The sequence below is a fragment of the Patella vulgata genome, chromosome 2 (genome assembly GCF_932274485.2).
Source record: "Patella vulgata chromosome 2, xgPatVulg1.2, whole genome shotgun sequence".
Taxonomy (NCBI): Eukaryota; Metazoa; Mollusca; class Gastropoda; family Patellidae; genus Patella; species Patella vulgata.
In genome coordinates, this window is record NC_065880.2 from 49,884,906 (window position 1) to 49,906,335 (window position 21,430).

Below are 21,430 nucleotides of genomic sequence, written 5' to 3' on the forward strand. Positions count from 1 at the left end.
TTTAATTTTACTTGTTTTCTTACTACATTTCACGAAAATGGTTACTTATAAAGAATTTTCCCTTCAAATGTGCCTACTTTTAGATTTCATGTAGCACATGATACTGGTGGTATCCTAGACAACTGTAAACTGCATTGGCACAGATGCCATAAACAACCGGTATAACGATACAGGTAATGTCATAAACAACCGGCATAATGATACTTGAGATGCCTAAAACAATCGGCATAAAGATACTTGAGATGCCACAAACACCGGTATACGGATACTGGTGATGTCACACACAACCAGTAATAATTGTGGATGCCACAGACAACAGGTAAGCCGATTGTGCTGCAACACGCATCCGATAAAATGATAGGGAAATTGGTAGGGAAATTGTATTTACACAGGATCATAATGTCATATAAACAGTTGCGTATATGATGATTTGATATTTGATTGCATCAAATTTGTTTCATTGTACAAATATTGGAAGTACAGTCGATTTGGTTCTAAAGAATGGTTATCTCCCTTTGCATTATAAAGAGGACGAATGTTAGTCTTTGTACAACCCAACTTTTAATTTGTTTATTGACAAACTCAAATATTCATATATAATTAATTAAGTCATTTTTGATAATGTACATACTACTTCTACATGTATTATTTTTATTTTTATCTCATATTATTAAACACGTTTTTGAAATAAAAGTATATTGTTTGAAATTATTTGAAAGGCATTTAGTTTCTCCACTTTTCAGGTCAGTGAAGACGGGTCGGGTGCTTTGCGGGAGACTTTGGCCCAACACCGGCGCTAGGGCCTACTATTATTTCGATTAATTACTGTAATATGGTCTTTAACTTGCTGTATGAGACCTAGTGGTTTCGTCTCATCCTAAACACAAGACACGTTTCCTTGCAATATCCTCCGTTCTAAACCACTGACAAGGGAGAAATGGGTAGGACAATCTCGCGAAGCTAACACCGCGGCGAACAAGATACAAGATACAACCAAAAATTGTTAGCAATGTGAATTTTGCAAATGATAAGTAACATCAGGTATTCTCTCTGACGTGCTAAAGCAACTTGACATCTGAAATCTAAATTCAACGATCGCTTCTCTTGTCGATAATTTGAAAGGAACGAAGTGTGTGCGACAAGGTATGCTAATAATTTCTAGAATGCACGATAAAACATCCTGGGACGTTGTGCTTCTGTACCTGAAGTGATTGCGTTTAATATTTCTCAGTGGACAGAACGCGTAGGTAGATTATTCTTCATTATCCAGTTTTAGCAGAGGAAACCCCCGAATGGCAAGACGGTTATTAACCAAAATGAAAGTGATTGAATCCAGTTCCAAACCGTCGCTCCATTTAACTTTAAGTGATGATGAGTGTATGCCCGTAGCTAGCTTGAGGGGGGGGGGGCAAGATGGACAGCTGCCTCCCTTGGAAAACATCGGCGCACCCAATGGTGTCTTTGCCCATTGGGAAAGAATCGGTTCCCCCAATGTGCGCTTTTGACGCTCTTTCCATTGGACGCAATACGAAGTCAATGACCAACGTGCCCCTCCTGCCCCCTCCCTCCCACCCGCTTACTACGGGACTAGAGTGTCGTGTCGTGCATGTGATAGTGTATGCTTACTCCATTTACTTATTTTCTGTAACCCTGACCTAGTACGTTGACGTGTTAGCCTGAAACTAGGTGACATAACTCGGAACATTGGTCAAAGCCATGTACGGTGGCCTTTTAGTGCCATACGGTGATTTGTACCTTTTTCTTGTAATTTACCTCATGTGAGAAATCGCAGTGAAAACTATGATAAATCAAAAAAACATGAAAAACCTTTTCTCCGCCACCATAACCATGATCACCACCAAAGTTGTTTAAATATAACCAAATGCAGACGATGGAACATTTTCATCGAATAATATCCAGGAAAACATTGATCCGATTAATTTATTCACCATCTGTGGGTAGAAAATCACACAGTAAAATGTTTCGACAAAATATTCGTGAAATCGAACTTGTTAGATATTTGAGTCGTCTGCGTTGAAGCCGAATATTCGAGGAACCGTTTTTCCCGAAGGGGTGTATCATAAAATATTTTAGACAACTTATTTCAATTTATATCCTAGTTATCTTAAACACAGTTTGGCGATGACCCAGGCGGAAAACTAACGATGTTTAAATTGTATCAGTTACCGAGGGCATTACACGGTACAGACAGTTGGGTGGGTTTAAACGATATGTTTGTTCAAGGGCAATCGACGCCCGAAAATGGGTCATCTAGACCTTGTCCAATAAACATGTCAATGAATGAAAAATGAAAACCCTTCCAAATGTCTGTATAATATTGTCATTGATTTGTATAACACCTCCTTGGCGCTCTATATGCGCCCAGAGTAGCCCCTTAGGTTCAAGTAAGAATGTCCCGCCCAAGGCTAGATCCAAACTAGGCATTCCTGGGCATTGTTATTTTCAACTCGGGTGAACGAGTGATGTCGTGAGAAGACGTAAACAAGGATTTATAGCCTAAATAACAGTAAGTCGTACATGTTTATGTAGTAGATATTATATACGTTGAATTACAGTATGTTCAATATCCCCTATAAAGGTTTAATGGAGAACTTTGTTTATTTTGATTCAAGTCATGACATAGACGGTATAAAGAAATGAAAAATCCTAAATATAGGATAGCGTCTTATTATGATATGTTTGTGTATCCGTTTATATACGTCCCTTTTATTTTTATACATGCTTTCAAAATATGTAATGGTCCACTGGTTAACAGTATACTTCTAATAGTGTAAATACTAATATTAGTATTTTATGACGCTGTACGTTTTCTAACTCGTAGAGGGGTATCACGGATCGGGGCATTGGGTTCTCAACAAAGTAAGGTACAGTATCTTAATATTTTGTGTTTTATTTCTCTACTACTGCTTGATCTTATCTTTTTTCGTCAAGGTCCCTGGGGTGTAAATACGATTTTCAAGTGCTACACTTTTGAGCTAATCTAGCCTAGTTGGGGGGGGGGGCATGGCTTTTTGGGCGTGAAATACCACACCCACCACCAGAAACCCGGCAGACTTACATTCTGATGATACCAGATATACATGCATTGAAACCATATAGGAGAAAATTGGTACACTTTTCAGCTAGGTTAACCCCCTGGCTCCCGTTCTATTACTGTGTTCCAGTGGTTATCGCGTGTGCCAGACATACAAGCGTACATAATTACGTTTTCTTGACTTTTCTGCTGTTGTGGTAATTAGTTATTTGTGTGTATAAATGAAGATTTGTGTTAACGAAAGTGTACTTTATTTAATTGGTGAAGATTAAAGGTCGTTGATGATGAGAACTATTTAAAGGTCGTTGATGATGAGAACTATTTGTAGTACATGAACATGTATGTATACTATGCTAAAGATAATCTGTATTAAAGATTATTGGTTTTTACGTTTTTTGGATCATACCACTATATTGAGGGGTATTACAAAGGCAGTTGTCGGTGTAGTCAACCATATCATTGTTGTTGCAACCCGTATGACTAATGGGCCGTATGACTATAATGGGAGGACGCCTATTCGCGGTTGAACTGATAACGCCACGCAGCCTCCTCGAACTGTTTGTCGACTATTTGTGTTCTTATTACCGCTCTCTTCTTCAATCAGTAATGGTGACTGGTCTCCTGTATTTGCGCCACACCAAGAACTTGAGAGTATATGTTATGGATCCACCATCTATGTGTTGAAATTTAATTTGGAATATGTTTAACCTATTTTATCACATATTGGTGGACGGAAACAATGACATTTAAATTAGTTGCGTACCAATGACTGCTCAATAGTTTGCACTGAAACTTTCAGACAAGTTATTTCGTCATATCTTAGTCTTCAATTTGTTCAATTAGACTTTTTTTTTATGAACGGATACCCAGGCTATTTTTTCCTTAATAGCACATGGTATGATCTAACAACCCCGCCCTCAAGCCACCACCCAGCCTTTTCTCAGCCAATGAATGATTTTATGTCACCAGATTCGAACTCCGGCTAATTAATGTGTTTTTGTTCATTTTAACTTACAAACTTTCGTGCATCAATTATGAAAAACATGACACACTTTCAATTAACCCTAGTGAATAGTCTCCAACCAATATATGCTCTACGAAGCAAGCATGTAAATCATTCTGTCGATTTTTAAAAGTAAACTGGTCGATGTGTCAATACAGTTTTGAACGAATATCTACTTATAATACTTGTCACCTATACTTGCCACAGTACTCTAAAAAAAACCCCACCTAATTCAATGCTATTCTGGCACAGACGGGGTTATTTGTGACGAAATAAATCGGCCTCAAAGGAAGTAAAGGTCAATGCGTTTTTATCGTCCAGTACATTTATGACCTACATTATATGAACAATGTGGAAATAGAACTGCGATGCGGTGATGACGGGTTTCACCGGTGCCATGTTACTCTTGAACTGACGTCACTACCCAAAACAATGAAAACGTTCAACAGATTTCCACATTTGCATTACACACGTGTTTTAAAATGGACGCAGAATTAGTCTTTAAATCCAGCAATATCATTTCCATTTATACAACGAAGTCTCGACACGATGACATCACTTTCGTTATCAACAAAATATTTAAATTGGATTACATAAATAACCACTTCGATTGTCCTTTGCATGACAGAAACTTGATTAAAACTTAAGCAGAAATAACCATTTATAAAGCCTTATTAAAATGCGAAAAACCTAAAACAAAAGTGATACTGACAAAACTGGTTATTTCTCGGCAAGAGAAGAGGCTAGAAACACGTCTGTTTTTGATGTCTTTATGATCGTATTGATTCATACTATTTATCCAGTGAAATCAAAAATCATACTTTTATACGAATAATGAATACCTCTTACTTCAAACAAATATTTGTTTTTGAGGCTAAAAATACAGTTTTTGTCAGAATGACATTACTTCCGGTGATAATGAATTTGTGTAATGAATAAGTAAATGGCATAAGGCATCACATGGTGAAAAATTTATGAAAATCGATTAAAAATTGACACTTTTATTGATCAAAAACCTTGAAAAGAGACTTGGAGTAAATCGTCTATTTCTCCGCAACGGAACAAGTTAGAAACCATTTTTTGATATCTATATAACTGTATCCTTTTATTTTGTATGTTGATTTAAACTAAAAGTTAACATTTTCAATACGTAGCAAGAAATTATCAATTTAAAAAATATTTATTTTAAAGCTTAAAATTCAATTTTTGACAACATGTTGTCACTTCTGGTGTGAATTATAAATTTTAATCAATTTGATTTAACGTATGTTTGTTTTCTGCATCAAATATTATCAGTTTTATTGAAATCCATGAAAAATTGACTCTTTTACAGGCAAAATAATGTGAATAGTGACTCATGCAAAATTGCCCATTTCTCGCCAACTGTTCATTTTACAAACTAATTTCGGCATAGATTGTCTTCTTATAAATATATGCTACAAGTTTATGAACATTACATAGAAATATTTTAAAATATGAAAAGCCTGAATGGGTTGTAAATTGCTTAATTTTACACTCTTTTTCACCTTTAAATCGACATTTTTTGGGCCTGTCATAGGGATATTCTTCTTAATCTATCAGATTTGTAAAAAATAATATCTGCTTGCGAAAAGACCGTTGACAAAATAGCGTCATTTCCGGTGCAGACAGAAATCTTTATCGGTAACAAAAAAGTTGAGAATTTGCACCATGAAACGCAAGAACTTTGTTTTATACATATCAAGCAATAAATAATTAACCTAGAATCCATAACTGAAATTAAACAGGCAAAAAATCTTAAAAAATGTTCCCGACACAATTATTTTTTTCTCGACAAGGGAAGATGCTAGAAGCATAGAAGCAATTTTTTGACATCTCTATGATCGTATTGATCCAATATATATGTCCATATCATAATGTTAAACGAATACTAAATATAACTCACTTTAAAAAATATTTCTTTTGAAGACTGAAAATACAGCTTTTACCAAAATGACATTACTTCCGGTGACATTGAAAATGTTGAATTAAGTTTTATGAAATCATAAATGGCATAAGGCATCACAGGGTGACAATTTTATGAAAAGCGATTAAAAATTGACGCTTTTATTGATCAAAAACCTTGAAAAGTGACTTGTAGAAAATCGTCTATTTCTCTGCAACCGTACAAGTTCATACCATTTTGTGAAATATGTATGATAGTATTGTTTCATTCTATTTGGTGATTGGAATCAAATATCATAATTTCAAACAACTAACAAATACGACCCAATTGAATAAAATATGTGTTTTGAAGGCTAAGAAATCAGTTTTCTCCCAAATGACGTCATTTCCGGTGACATTGAAGTGTTAAAATGGTTTGAGCCAAAACCCTGTTACGACAACTCATTTACAGGCGCCATTTTGGGTCCTAATTCTGACGCCATAAAAACTATGACATCATGGCGTCATATAGCTCAAAAATGTATCTGTCATTTGGTGGCGGACATTTCTTTCAAAATAACTGCAAAATTTGATAATATAATAATATAATGTAGACTTTTATAGATTGAACAAAAAGTTGATAAATGTTGAGAAATGAAATGAAATGGGGTTTAACGTCCTACTCTTCTGCACCTAACCTGGGCTAATTGAAGACGGGCAAACGCCATACAGTGTGCTATGAGGGAAATTTTGCTCGGGCAGCGGCGCTACGGCCTACTCTTATATCGAATTCCAACTGCCAAGGGATCTTTTACGTGCACGGCAATGTGTACACGGGACCTCGGTTTTTCGTACCATCCGAACGACTAGACAGCTGTCCTTGTCAGGCCCTCCGTCCTGTATCACTGACAAGGGGAAACCACGCCGGAAAATCTGGACGAACTTTCTCGGCCAATGCAGGGATCGAACACCCGACCTCCAGGCTAGCGAGCCAGCGTCTTACCCACTTAGCCACGTGATCCCCAGATAAATGTTGAGATGTGTGGAAGATGCTCGAGGCGATTTGTAACAAACCTCAGACACGATATATATTTGATACTAGTTGAGCATCAGAACAATATGATTATTTCATTGAAAATGGGGCGCAAATACCCAAAGGAGTCGGACAAACTCTAAACCAACTGCGTCTTCTTCACTGGGTCCCTTCAATGTATGTCTACCTGTGAAATAACATGTAACTATTTGTATCTGTTAAATTTGTGCGCTTCTGATATCCAATATAAACATTTTACCATTGGTACACGAATCGTGTACCATAATGCGTTTCAGCGCCATTTGTAACAAGGTGCTCAAAGAATGAGGCTAGACATATTCCACAAGTCATGTCAAACGGTGATGCCATATTCTTATTTGGAGAGCATGCGCAATATATACTGTCGGTGTTGACTGGAATAACCAAACGCTAGAAACTGTCTTTCGGCTGAGACTTCTGGCGTATTTCGCCGAACATAACTGATGACAATTCACAGTAAAACGGAAACGATTGAATGTAAAACAGTCTATATAAATTCATATTACATTATTATATGTGTTGCGACCCATTTGTGCCAATTTCTAGGCCCAAAATATTAGCGATTTAGCTCCTTTAAATTACATTGATTTTAAGTTACACTGATTTTAGATGTTTTATCCATTATTCAATTTAAAGAAATTTCTATTTTCAAAAAATTGATGATACAAGTAATGCTCGATGACCGAAAACTGACACACAATCCGGAATGGCTCCAGACCAAAAAAATCATGGAATTTCTCAGGCATTTATTTTGCCAGCTAGAAGGCAAAAGGTTTTATCTCCCAAATTACTATTTAAATTTTCATTTTTCAATTTACCTTTCTGCACAAAAAAACTGATTTTTAAAAGCGTATGCAAGTTAAATATATTTAATAGCGCTTTTATCTGGTGTATCTTTTATTTCATTTTCTTATGAATTAGACCATATTATTATAACAATAATGTGCGCTTTTTGTTGCATAATAATAATAATAATAATAATAATAATAATAATTGTTTCACCTATACTTTTCGTTTAAAAAATGTATGTTTTATTTCTTTTTTGGGGAATTCTATGACATATCTATCTATATCCCTGTCGGAGGCAGCTAACTTCGACACAACAGTATGATAGGACATAAAATAGGTACAAATACTTGGGACCCAAGATGGCGTCTTTGTACACTTGACGTCATATTTTCATGACGTCATATGAAATTTCTAGCTTCACAGTTGTAGCAACTTTATTTAATATACGCCTTTGGTTTGACCTAGTCATAATTGACATTAGGCATCAAATGGTGAAAGAAAAGTGAAAATCGAATAATAATTGGCTGTTTTACAGGCAAAATAGTGTAAAAAGTGACTAATGCAAAATTGACTATTTCTCGGAAACTGCTCATATTGCAAACTAATTTTGACAAACATTTTCTTCGTATGGATTAATATTAAATATTTATGATAGTTACGAAGGAATATTTTAAAATATGAAAAGCCTGAATGGGTTGTAAATAGCCCATTTTTACATCTTTTTTCACCTTTAAATCGAAATGGCGCAAATACAAAACGGAAATTAAAAACACCGAGTAGTAGTAGGGACATTCATCTTGATATCTCAAATTTGTAAAAAATAATATTTACTTGCGAAAAGGCGTTCCAAACTGTCAAAATTGCAGTTTTTGTCAAAATGACATCACTTCCGGTGCCGACAGAAAACTTTATCGGTAAAAAAAAAAGGCATTTGTGACCATAGATCATGGTAACTTTGTTTTATACAAATCGAACAATAAATAATTAATCTAGAACCGAAAAACTGAATTAACCAATGGCGGCTAGTGCAAAGTACTGGGGGAATTTTTTTCATACTTTTGCTCAAGTCCGAAGACCTTTTAACCCTGTGCAAAATACCATCAAAAAATATTCATAAATAAAAAAGGTTTTTGTAAAAATTTAAATTTTCAAAATGTGACGCCTAATAATATCTGCGAAGATTCGTCGAAAATCGAAAATCTAAACTACCGTAGCTATATGCCTTGTATCAAATGTTAAAATCTGACAATTATTGTTAATATTACGGCAATATTTCAAAAAACGACAACTTCGGAAATTTCGGTCATTTCGCATTGTCGCAGAACGTTCAAAATAGCTTTAATCTCTAAAATCCATTTTCCTAGGGGATATACTATATACCGGAAAACACCGGAAAACAACCGGAAAACTACCGGAAAACACCATGTTATACTGAATACCGGAAAACACCGGAAAAACACTAAATACCGGAAAACACCGGAAAAACACTAAATACCGGAAAACACACTAAATACCGGAAACCACCCTAAATAGGTAACCCGGAGAAGGGCTATACTGTAAACCGGAAACTAACCCTAACCCTAACCCAGGCACACAGAGGACCAGGCTCCCGGTTACCTATTTAGGGTGCCAGTCTCCGGGTTACCTATTTAGGGTATTTTCCGGTATTTAGTGTGTTTTCCGGTATTTAGTGTTTTTCCGGTGTTTTCCGGTATTCAGTATAAAATGGTGTTTTCCGGTTGCTTTCCTGTGTTTTCCGGTGTTTTCCGGTATATAGTATTGCCGCTTTCGTGGTAAAACCGAAGACATCGAATTGATCCGACAAATAGTTTCTGAGATATACTCAAATGGAGAAAAAAAATTAATAATAAGAAAAATTATTTTAACAAAAAATTAGTGTTTCACACAAGCCTGAACCAGAGAGTGGGTCCTGTATGTGGTGTTCCAAAATCTTGGTCCAGGGAGAGGAGGCGGCATCACAGCAGTGCGCTACATCGATCAAGCTCTCAGACCCCACGTCATACCACATTTTGCACGTCATCGAAACAACGTTCTCCAGCATGACAACGCCCTACCCACACCGCCAGAGTTACTCAGAACATTCTACAGCAGAACGGTGTCAACGTTATGCACTGGCCAGCCCTCAGTCCGGACTTAAACCCGATTGAACATCTTTTGGATGAAATTCAGAGGAGACTTAATAACGTCGTACCGAAACCAAACACAGCCGATGGATTGCACCAGGCTTTTTCTGAGAGTGTGTTTCCAGGTGCCAATGGCGTTCATCAATCGTCTGGTCCACTCCATGTACAGACGCTGCGCTGCTGTTATTGACACTCGCGGTGAACACACCAGATACTGATGTATAGACTGTGTACAGACTCTAAACCTTCTCGTAATGTCTTGGAATTGGGATGACTTAATCACTAATGTGTCAACATGCTGTTCACAAAAAATTTGTTTGATCCATTTAGTAAGTCGTATTCTAGAATGATTTGATTAATGTGCCTCTCTGGTTTTGAAATCGTACTAGGAAAGTACTGAATTTTCCGAAATACATGGCGCACCCTCATGACAAAAATGTTAGGGTGTGACTTAAGAATCGCTTCTTATGGGTTGATCTAATGGTTATCGGCTTTGAGAACATCGAGAGAGTCTGCGATTAAAAGGCGGAAAAGAAAATGGCAGAGGATAATCCAAGAATTTACTTGGGCTTCAATATTTGTGGTAAATGGACAGCGACTAATGACAAATACAGTCTTAAAGTAGATTATCCCTCAAAAACGTCATGTGTAGTTTTAAACAAACTGTAATCTGTCATTCTGGTGACATTAAGCGACCCTAAGCATTGTCTAAAGACAGATATGGATAGTCCTATTATCCAGTTATCCGTCCGAATAATCAAAATATTGACTATCTGCTGCATACACTAACAAATATCTATTTTATAGGACTAATTTATTAAAAATCGGCCAATCGTAGACAATACCCGTCTACTGAACAAGCTGGAAATACCTACTTACTTTTCGAGGCTAGAAATAAATCATAAGCCACACTCATTAGCCACAATAATACATAAAATATACATTATGGATGATAATAAGTGGTAGCCCTCATATTTAAATGCATTATAATTTCAGGTGTCGACCCAGTAAACACCATGGCTATACATATACCTGGTTTGATTGCCATCATTATATTTTATTTATTAATATTGGGTGTTGGAATATGGGCATCAAGAAAAAATAAAAGTAACAGTAGTGCGGATAGTGAAGATATGATGTTGGCGGGAAGGAATATTGGTATATTTGTCGGCATGTTTACTATGACAGGTATATAAAATATATAGTACTTCTCTTGTGCCCGGAGTCCTGGTGGCACAGTGGTTAAGGCGCTGGCTCAGTAACCAGGGATCCGTCAGAGGTTCGATTCCAAGAAAGATCCCGGGATTTCCGACGTGATTTCACCTTGTCAGTGGTGCAGGGCGGAGGATGTAATCGTTCGGATGGCACGAAAACCAAGATCCCGTGTGAACTTAATAGAACCCTTTTGACTTGCAATTCGATATAAGAGTGGGCTATAGCGCCACAGTCAGTGTAGAAAAGTGGGACGTTATGCTTATATCACGGGGTAATAATAACCATCTCAATTTAATAGAGAGCGAAAAATGTATTCTCAGGTGAATGATAATTACTGGTTTTATAAAAGGGCGACAAATCGTCCGCTATGCTGTTTAAAGAGGAAACCTCAGATGTATTTCAGTGAATAAAACTGAATATATATATTGTAGTTTCAAGTTGCTATCAACATTTTCAGCTACCTGGGTTGGAGGCGGTTACATCAATGGCTCTGCTGAAATCGTTGCTGATTTTGGTCTACTTTGGTGCCAGGCCCCATTTGGTTATGGCTTAGCTCTCATCTTTGGTATGTATTGATTTTGTTTCTGATGCTGGTTTATACAAAATTGCTTTACTCTCACCACATCATAGATTACATATTACGTGCTAAAATATCCCATAAGTACTGCACACACAGAAAAAATTAACTCTTAGAAAAATGATTCTAATCATCGTGTAAATCTGGTATGAGATCTAAAATAAATCATAAGTGTGTAAATCATAAGTAATACCCAGAGAGCTATTATTTGCAATTTTTAACTTCACGTTGTGATTTTAAATAATAGAAATCTGGAATCCGCTATCCCTTTAAACTCTATGTTTATTAAACAGTAATACAAGCTAAATAGTACATACTTCGTTTTAAACGTTACGCACACTTCTAACATCTAAGCCATCTACTTTATTACACCGATTCATGATGCCTGTAGAGATCAAGAAACGCTATATGATCTCTGGGAATATTTTATCCAACTCTTGTCTTTTAAAGACGAAAACGCCTGTGATTCAACAACGTACTGTTGTGTCCGTTTTTTCTGGGAATTTACTGACAGGGCAAGAATTGCCACGTCATTCATGATAGGTATCAGAATTACAACAAAATTAGCATAACCAGACATTAGCACCTAATTACAGAAAAGCTTTTAGACACACATACATACCTCAAAGAAGCTGACATGTCTTAATGAAAGTAATCTACATATATGTATAAGTGTAACATGGTAATATTCTAATACCAAATTAATATTTATGACATATTAACTCCAACCCATTAACTGCCGACCAATTGTAAATAATGACCTTGAAACACTAAACATAACAGTGTCTGGCTTGATGTACTTACCGTATAGTATTTTAAATCACAATTCGCAAGAACTGTTATACTGGGTAGTGTGTAAAGTTAGTGATTTGTAATCAGTGATACAAAGCAGTAGAAAGAGGAAAGGTGTATATAGCCACAATAGATGATCTTGGTTTCGGAGATTACTGTAGTAGGGCGAATTTCGATCCAGTAGTGTATTTTAACACGTCGTGCTAATCCGCACAGTATTACCTAATTAAAAAAAATATATATTTTAATGGATCTTAATCCACCTTAATTACCATTTGTACAGGTGTAATTATTTTGTATTTTCCTGAATGCTCGTCGTTGAATAAAAGAAAACATGAATATTGTTGATAGTTAATATTTCTCTATTGTTTGATTAACAAATTATCAACATAAATTACATCAGACAATTAATGTAATTAATATTGGTTCAATGCTTAATAGTAGATAAGCTCCAATATTGATAAGTGAATTGACATAAACTTGTGTCTCCAAATACCCAAATACAGGTGAATAACGTCTGTCCTTAAGAATGTGATCTAAGTTGATTTCCCAATGACACGTCTGTAGCAGGGTCCACCGCTGACTAACTCATTTTGATCTATATACCTACATGCTTTATATATGGTATTTAACCTGTATTCTATCGTACAATGTACAAACAATATACCACGGTAACTAAAACGCAATAGCCCGTTGACGTTAATTGCAATTTATAAGATCAATTTGAAGTGTAAAACAAAGAATATTGGAGACAGGTGATTAGGGAAATAATACAAGACAATATGAAAAATATATAAACGGGGGTGGATTAAGGTCCATTAAAATATAGTAGTATATTGTAGTAGGGTGAATATCAACCCAGTAGTAAAGATTTAATACGCCGTGCTAATCCGCACAGTATTACTTAATTCAGTAAACTATATTTTAATGGATCTTAATCCATCTTAATTACCCCGCCCCCACCTTACAATTTATATCTATTCCATATTGTCTTGTATTATTTGCTTAAACACCAGCTGTCTCTCCAGTATTCTTTGTTTTACAGTTTAAATTGATCCTTTAAATTGCAATTTAGATGATCAATTTAAAGATTGGGTTCACTTTTTATTTCTAAACACCCCTAATGGCCGTTTTTTACATTATTTGTAAAGTATGTATTTTCAATTTGGTTACAGGGGGATTATTTTTTGCTGAAAAATTAAGAGAAAAACGGTATGCCACCATGCTGGATCCGTATCAAAGAGAATATGGAGATTTGATGGGCGCCCTTTTATATTTACCAGCTTTATGCGGGGAAACATTTTGGTCGGCTGCCATATTGAACGCTCTAGGTTAGTACAATCGTGTACGATACTTAATATCTATATAAGTTTACATTATTATTTTCTATATTTATAAATTTATTGAAAGAAAATGACATGCAAACATAAGCTAACATTATTAATTTTATAATCACAAGTTTAATGAAAGAAATTGATTATTTTTTATGAACTGTTGACTAAACCTTATGTGCATATGATCTTTACAGGTAATACTCTAGCTGTAATATTAGATCTAGATACAAATATAGCCATAATAGTATCAGCTATAATAGCTGTATTATATACCATACTAGGAGGGCTGTATTCGGTAGCTTATACGGATGTCGTTCAGCTTATCTGTATGTTTATAGGATTGGTGAGTTTTAATTTATAAACACTATAACAATGTATGCCTTGACTATGGATTAAAGCTACATTTTTGTAACCCAGCTATGCGCTAGCGACGTACCTTCTGTGAGCAATAATCTATATATATATATATATATTTGTGACTGTCGTTTGTCTGTCTGTCTGTCTGTCTGTTCGGGGTTGGCGGCTACACTAGGTCTGCCCCGAGTTTGAAATTTGGGGTATAGAGTTAGCTCGGACGGGGGAGTAACATAGGCCAGGTGGCGTTAGTCTACCACTTCCGGTTTCGGAGTTATGACCCCCGAGCGAAGCCGGTCTGTTCGGGGTTGGCGGCTACACTAGGTCTGCCCCGAGTCTGAAATTCGGGGTATAGAGGTAGCTCGGACCGGGGAGTAGCATAGGCCAGGTGGCGTTAGTCTACCACTTCCGGTTTCGGAGTTATGACCCCCCGAGCGAAGTCTGTCTGTTCGGGGTTGGCGGCTACATCTGCCCCGAGTTTGAAATTTGGGGTATAGGGGTAGCTCGGACCGGGGAGTAACAAAGGCCAGGTGGCGTTAGTCTACCACTTCGGTTTCGGAGTTATGACCCCCGAGCGAAGCCGGTCTGTTCGGGGTTGGCGGCTACACTAGGTCTGGCCCGAGTCTGAAATTTGGGGTATAGGGGTAGCTCGGACCGAGGAGTAACATAGGCCAGGTGGCGTTAGTCTACCACTTCCGGTTTCGGAGTTATGACCCCCGAGCGAAGTCTGTCTGTTCGGGGTTGGCGGCTACACTAGGTCTGCCCCGAGTCTGAAATTTGGGGTATAGGGGTAGCTGGGACGGGGGAGTAACATAGGCCAGGTGGCTTTAGTCTACCACTTCCGGTTTCGGAGTTATGACCCCCGAGCGAAGCCGGTCTGTTCGGGGTTGGCGGCTACACTAGGTCTGCCCCGAGTCTGAAATTTGGGGTATAGGGGTAGCTCGGACCGGGGAGTAACATAGACCAGGTGGCGTTAGTCTACCACTTCCGGTTTCGGAGTTATGACCCCCGAGCGAAGCCGGGTATCCTGCTAGTATATAATAAATGTTAGGTGTCATTTATTGCAGGGGTAGCCCTGGGAGAACCGCACCACCCATAATAAACAAACAAAATGCTTTTGTATTATTCTGATATAGACTACTATATATGACTAGACGTGCACCACCTACTCTTTGTCCCACTCGGGAGGCTATACACCTAGACTCCTAACTAACGTATTCTTGAAATCAATAGGGTTTCTAAAACAGAACTATTATTATTGTTCTTACTTTTGTTTCAGTGGTTAAGTGTACCTTTTGCTTTAACTCACCAATCTGTAGAATCTATAACTATTAATGCTACAACTAATTGGATAGAACCAGTTGAGTCAGCTTACATAGGAGTATATATTGATGGATTTTTGTTGTTAATACTTGGTGGTATACCATGGCAGGTAAGCTTTAAAACAATTTGTTATTCAATTATTTTAAGTTCTTTTCGGTGATAGAATAGAAGATATAATAATTGCTAGGTTATCGACCTAACAATTCATCCGTTACACCGAACTCGGATATCATATATTACACGTCTGCTATGGTTAAATGAGTAATGAACTGTTAAATACGAAAAAATACTATAATGACCTATAAACGAATGGCAAAGGGCACAGCCACACTGGCCACTTTTCTAATCCATTATTCTGTCCCTTTGTTTTGTAGGTATATTTCCAAAGAGTTTTATCATCTCGTAATGTGAGAATTGCCAAAATTTTATCGTACGCAGCAGCTGTTGGCTGTGCTGTTATGGTTATTCCTGCCATTTTATTGGGAGCTGCTGGAGCCTCAGCAGGTAAGTGCAATTCAAGTCCGGCCTCAATCGTGTTCCGCGTATCTTATTTTCCGGTAAGTTTTTAAGATTCGTATCGTTGCCGCATCTTCTCTCACAGAGGTATGAGGACCACACAACATTGTAGATGTATATTGTGTCTTTTACGGCTCCATTTCGGAAAAAAAGCACGATTCCAGTTGGTAATCTCGGTTGAATATTTTAACTCTTGAAATCCTAAGTAAAATGAACCTAACTATTTTTCGTGTTATTACGAAAAATATTGTATTATATTATTTTCTACAAAATTTTCTTTCAGACTGGACAAAGACAAGTTATCCCAAACCTGAAGATGTATCAAAAAACTGGAGTATGATTCTACCATTGGTATTAAGATATCTCTGTCCTGATTGGGTGGCATTTATTGGTCTTGGTGCTGTATCGGCTGCTGTTATGTCATCTACCGATTCATCTATTCTGTCAGCAAGTTCCATGTTCTCCAGAAATGTATTTGCTGTTATTTGGCTAAAAATCACTGGCCGTAAGGTAGGGTTGTTTCTTATCTATAGACCGTCTTAACTAACTGACACGATTCGACCATCAAAATTTCGACTAGAATGTCCAAGGTATGAATTCTGGGTCGGTAGAGAAGATTTTTCGGGTTGTCAAAAGTCAGGGGTAGCTCATGAGTGGCTACCAGGGGAGGTCGTACGGACGGTGAAAGAAAATACCAATTGAGCGAGGGTGGTAAAACCTGATGTATAGTTTCATTACATCAATACCGTTTCTGCTCAGGTAAAGCAGAGATAAGCTGAATGTTAAGGAATTTGATTGGTCGAGATCTGGAGCAAGGTAACTTTGATTCTAAATGAGTGAAAGTGATGAAACTTTCTAATTGAGATATATTGTTCCAGTTTGGTGTATCGTTTTATTACGGAAGTTCCTTGACTGAGTTCGATTATGGGTAGTTTCTTTTAACGATAAGCAAAGGTAGAAAGGTTGATTTCGGAGCACGATAACTTTGATTCTAATTGCTGGAGAGTGGTGAAACTTGGTGTATAGTTTCATTAAATCAAGACCGTGATTGTATATAAATCCAATCATGAGCATTTACTGCTCAGAATAAGTTTGATTAATCCATGCTTTACAAAAAAAACAATTATGCAATTATCTGTGTCGTTTATTTATTTTGGGATTGAGGCGAAGCACACTAGCTTTACTCTTGGCTTGTTATTACTAGAGAGTGAATTTATTTTTTTATTTTTGCAGGCTAAAGAAATCGCCGTAGTATGGGTTATGCGAGGCGCACAAATTGTGATAGCGGCAGCAGCAACACTAATGGCGATATACATCAAATCCATATATTATCTATTTTACTTATGTTCAGATTTAGTTTATGTTATATTGTTTCCCCAGCTCACGTGCGTTGTATATTTTAAGTATTCTAACACATATGGTTCATTAATGGGATTTATTCTAGGTTTGCTGTTCAGAGTGTTGGGCGGAGAGCCGAATCTTGGAGTTCCTCCTACGATTTTATTCCCCTGGTATACCACAGAGCAGTTATTTCCCTTTAAAACCTTGTCGATGTTAATAGCGTTGATATCTATTTTGTCCGTGTCGTCGTTAACACACTACCTTTTCACGGCCAAGATTTTACCCAAAAGTATGGATATATTTAAATGTTTTGAAGATAAACAGAAAAATGAAATAGAATTCCAGGAGCCACCACACAACAAAGCACAAGGAAAAGATAATCCATCTTATAATGAACATCCTGATTTTTATCCACAAAAAGGCAAATCCTTTGATCTCACTTCTAATTAAACAATATAATATTTTCATTCCCAGCATTTTGCAATTTGAAAGTTCGGAAAGAAAATAAATTTGTGGGTGCATCGGGGAGTGTTTTGTAAAGGAAGGCGCCTAGACAACAATGAATATCTTTTATTCAAGAACTGTTGCACCAACGTTAAAATGTAAAGTAAAGGTAAATTACAACTGTATAGCAAGTAATATTTACAATTACACACCTTGGGGAGGATATTTTTTTTTTGATCTCCCATGCAGGTTATAAAACGTATCAACCTGTTGTGAGGTCATCAGAGGGCGATATCCAATATCACCCTCTGATGACGTCACAACAGGTTTACATCACCCTGCAATGAAAAAGGACAAAAATTCTTTTAACATTTTATTCACTTTTTTGTACAATGTTGTCAAACGATTCGGAAGACGAACTTTGTCAGGCCCGTGTTACTTAGCTTCTTCATCTGACCATCAAGAACTTGTCTGAAACTCAAATTCTGGAGTATGTAGTATATCCATATCAGTTTTATTCTTAATCCGGAAAATGTGAAACCATCCCCATAACTAAATACGGAATTCGGTGGGTAATATTCATCATTTTATTTTGCTTACTTCCCAGACGAATCTAGACATCCATAAAATACGATCTTATATCCTCATATCTTCCAGCGCACACAGGATTTTTCGCTCACTATCGTGTTTATTATTCTGCCACACTGACCAACTGTTAAAAAAGTTCACAACCCACTGATTTCTGCATAAGGTATTTATGGGCACGGTATTGTTTGCACATTCACTAACGACTTGTCACTCGAAATTGAAAAGCGTTTATCATTTGTATCTCACAATCTGAAATATCAGAGTACATAAATCCTTTTTAAATATTTTCAGCATAAATTCTGCACTCTGGCTAGCTTTAAATAATTCTTTGTCAGAATCTACGTTTTCTTTTTCAGCCATATTTTCTACAAACTTACTTGCGCGGATCAGTTCGTCGTCTGAATCGTTTCACAACATTACACAAAATGAATGCCAGTTTGTGAACACGTGGTTACTAAAATGTAATGCTCGTGCAACTTACGACTTGTTTTCTTAATTTTGTCATAAACCATTGTCTTATATAGGTGAAATCAATTAGGATAGATTTAACATTGATGTCGGTGTGTAAGACAAATATTACCCTTATAACCTCGATTAGGGTAATATTTATCTCATATCATAAGGTAGGCTACTATTTTATAACTTCAAACAGCACAAACTAGTTCAATCAAATCAGTCTGATACAGACTCTTAGTCACTTTTATTACCTAAGTTTGTTTCAAATATTATGTTGGTGAATTGCTTTGATAATTTTTCATTTTGGATGTGGGGTGTAATTTTAAAAAAAATAGATCTGTCAACGTGTTAGTCTTTAAGATAGGGTCGCTTTCGATTTTTCTGAAGGGTACATTTAATCGCTGAAATATGTAGACATAGGGGAAACCTAAAGAGAAAGGGATTGGTGGAAATTTAAGTGAGCATAATACTTGATATTTGGTCCACGTCGGCTGTGTCAAAAAGATAATGTTCTAAGATGAAAACAGTGCAGACCAAACAAGCTGGGTAAAAACCCAAGCTTTCGTGATATAATGGCACTATAACTTCTTGTTTTTGTTTTCATTATATTAGTTAAATATATATGTATGTTATAATTTCTGTATTTGTAATTAAGACTATTAATGATAAAACGGGGTTACAATTATTGTTAGAAGTATATTAATAAAGAGCTGACTTCCAGGGGTATGAGAGATTACACAAAGACAAAGCATTTTAAATCGTGTACTTAATGCAGTGTAGGGTGTTCAGGTTAATGGGCAGAGAGCCGAATATTGAAATTAATCCTGATATACGGAGGCAGACCATCATTAAATTTCACTATCTCGGAACAAATTGTAGTTCCTCTCTCTCTCTCTCTCTCTCTCTCTCTCTCTCTCTCTCGCTCTCTCTCTCCACTTTCTGCTCGTTTGCAAGGCCATTTCGGATGGACGTAGACGGTGTGAATTAACATTTGCTGCCAGGGTTTGGTAAATATTCATGATTTATAGGCGAAAGGATAACAGCGTTAAGATTAGTTACAGTGATATGTACGGTGAATAGTTACATGGTTTTAGTACGCTACATCAAGTTTGTATAACTTAGAATTTCATTTGTCAACTTCCTACAAAATCTTGAGCAAAGACATGATCATTTGTTGTTATGTCTGTAGTGAAAATAGTTAACCCAGTAAAAATTTGGTGAAAAGTAGGAGTCAGTCAAAGAGACCAGAATTAACATTGAAGTCGATGGGTAAATTAATGGGGGTCTGCATCCATAATACACGGCTGTTATTTCCCTTTGAAACCGTTGATTTTGTCCGTGTCGTCATTATTTGCCTTTCTATGGTTTTGAAGATAAACAGAACAACGAAATGGAATTCTAGTAACCACTTAACAAATGACATGGAAAAGATAACCCATCTTATAATGAACATCCTTATTTTTATGCAGAAAAAGGCAAATCCTTTGATCTCAAATTATTAAAGAAGCTAAATCGCTAATATTTGGGACCTAGAAATTGACACAAATGGGTAGCAACGCATATAATAATGTAATACAAATGTATATAAACTGATTTACATTCAATGGTTTCTGTTTTCACCGTAATTTCAAATCAGTTATGTTCGGCGAAATACGCCAGAAGTCTACACCGATAGTATTTATTGCGCATGCTCTCAAGATAAAAATATGGCGTCACAGTGGAATAAGTCTAGCCTCGTTCTTCGAGTCTCTTGTTACAAATGGCACTGAAACGCATTCTGGTACACAATTCGTGTACCAATGGTAAAATGTTTATTTTATCTTAGATATTGGATCAGAAGCCCACCTTTCCCAGTAAGATCATAACATCAATGTTGATTTAAATTGACAAATAATTCGTGTTTTCAATGTCAAAGATTTTGGATGATATTGAATAAGAGACTTAGCTACTTTAAGTTATCGACATTTCCATTTTCCCGAAAAAAACCCTCAATTTTCACGTCTTTATATACACTAAAATGTACTCAAATAATTGCTTAAATCCCATTTTCTAATATCAACGCATATTTCGCGCTTTTTGTCGCTCGTTAGAAAAATTCCCAAGGAACCAAATATGTATCTTTCTATGGTCAATAAAATAAAGGCTATAGAAGTTTGGCGCTTCCAGATCCACCCTTCTCATAGTAATTCTACAATAAGCGGGCCATTTAATTGATAATTTGTGTCAGATTTATATAGGCCAATGCTTAAAAAGTAAGGGCATTTCCTTTCCAAACACATTTACGTCAAAAATTAGCCTAATCGCTTTCACCTAATTGTCGTATTTACCACGACGATTTGCCAAATCGATTATGCAAATCGTCGAACTTGCTCGCCTGCCGGTCGACGTGCCCGACGTTAGTTCATTTTCTTTTGAATTTCACGTTAAAATATGAATATCATGGACATTCCTAATAAGAATACGGGGCATTTGGGGACACTCAACTGGTACAACTTCTCGTTTTTATTTTTTGGCGGTGTCCTGTT

General features: G+C 36.6%; 1 protein-coding gene across 2 annotated transcripts; it reads left to right on the plus strand.

Moving 5' to 3' along the window:
• Positions 1-2,394: 2,394 nt before the first annotated feature.
• Positions 2,395-20,509, plus strand: LOC126810026 (high affinity choline transporter 1). Of its 2 annotated transcripts, none has more exons than XM_050534943.1 (9): positions 2,395-2,527; positions 10,962-11,153; positions 11,638-11,745; positions 13,725-13,880; positions 14,078-14,226; positions 15,517-15,669; positions 15,935-16,064; positions 16,360-16,586; positions 17,310-20,509. In XM_050534943.1, the coding sequence occupies exons 2-9, from the start codon at positions 10,982-10,984 to the stop codon at positions 17,865-17,867; spliced, it is 1,653 nt and encodes a 550-aa protein (XP_050390900.1). In that variant the 5' UTR covers positions 2,395-2,527; positions 10,962-10,981; the 3' UTR covers positions 17,868-20,509. The 2 variants fall into 2 exon arrangements, with proteins under 2 accessions (XP_050390900.1, XP_050390899.1); XM_050534942.1 differs by lacking the exon at positions 2,395-2,527 and adding an exon at positions 2,736-2,885.
• The last annotated feature ends 921 nt before the right edge of the window (positions 20,510-21,430 follow it).

Coding starts and splice junctions, on each gene's coding strand:
- LOC126810026 (XM_050534943.1), top strand. CDS start 10,982: ATGGCTATACATATACCTGGTTTGATTGCCATCATTATATTTTATTTA. Junction 11,746..13,724: donor TGGCTTAGCTCTCATCTTTG/GTATGTATTGAT, acceptor ATTTGGTTACAG/GGGGATTATTTTTTGCTGAA. Junction 16,587..17,309: donor TAAAAATCACTGGCCGTAAG/GTAGGGTTGTTT, acceptor TTATTTTTGCAG/GCTAAAGAAATCGCCGTAGT.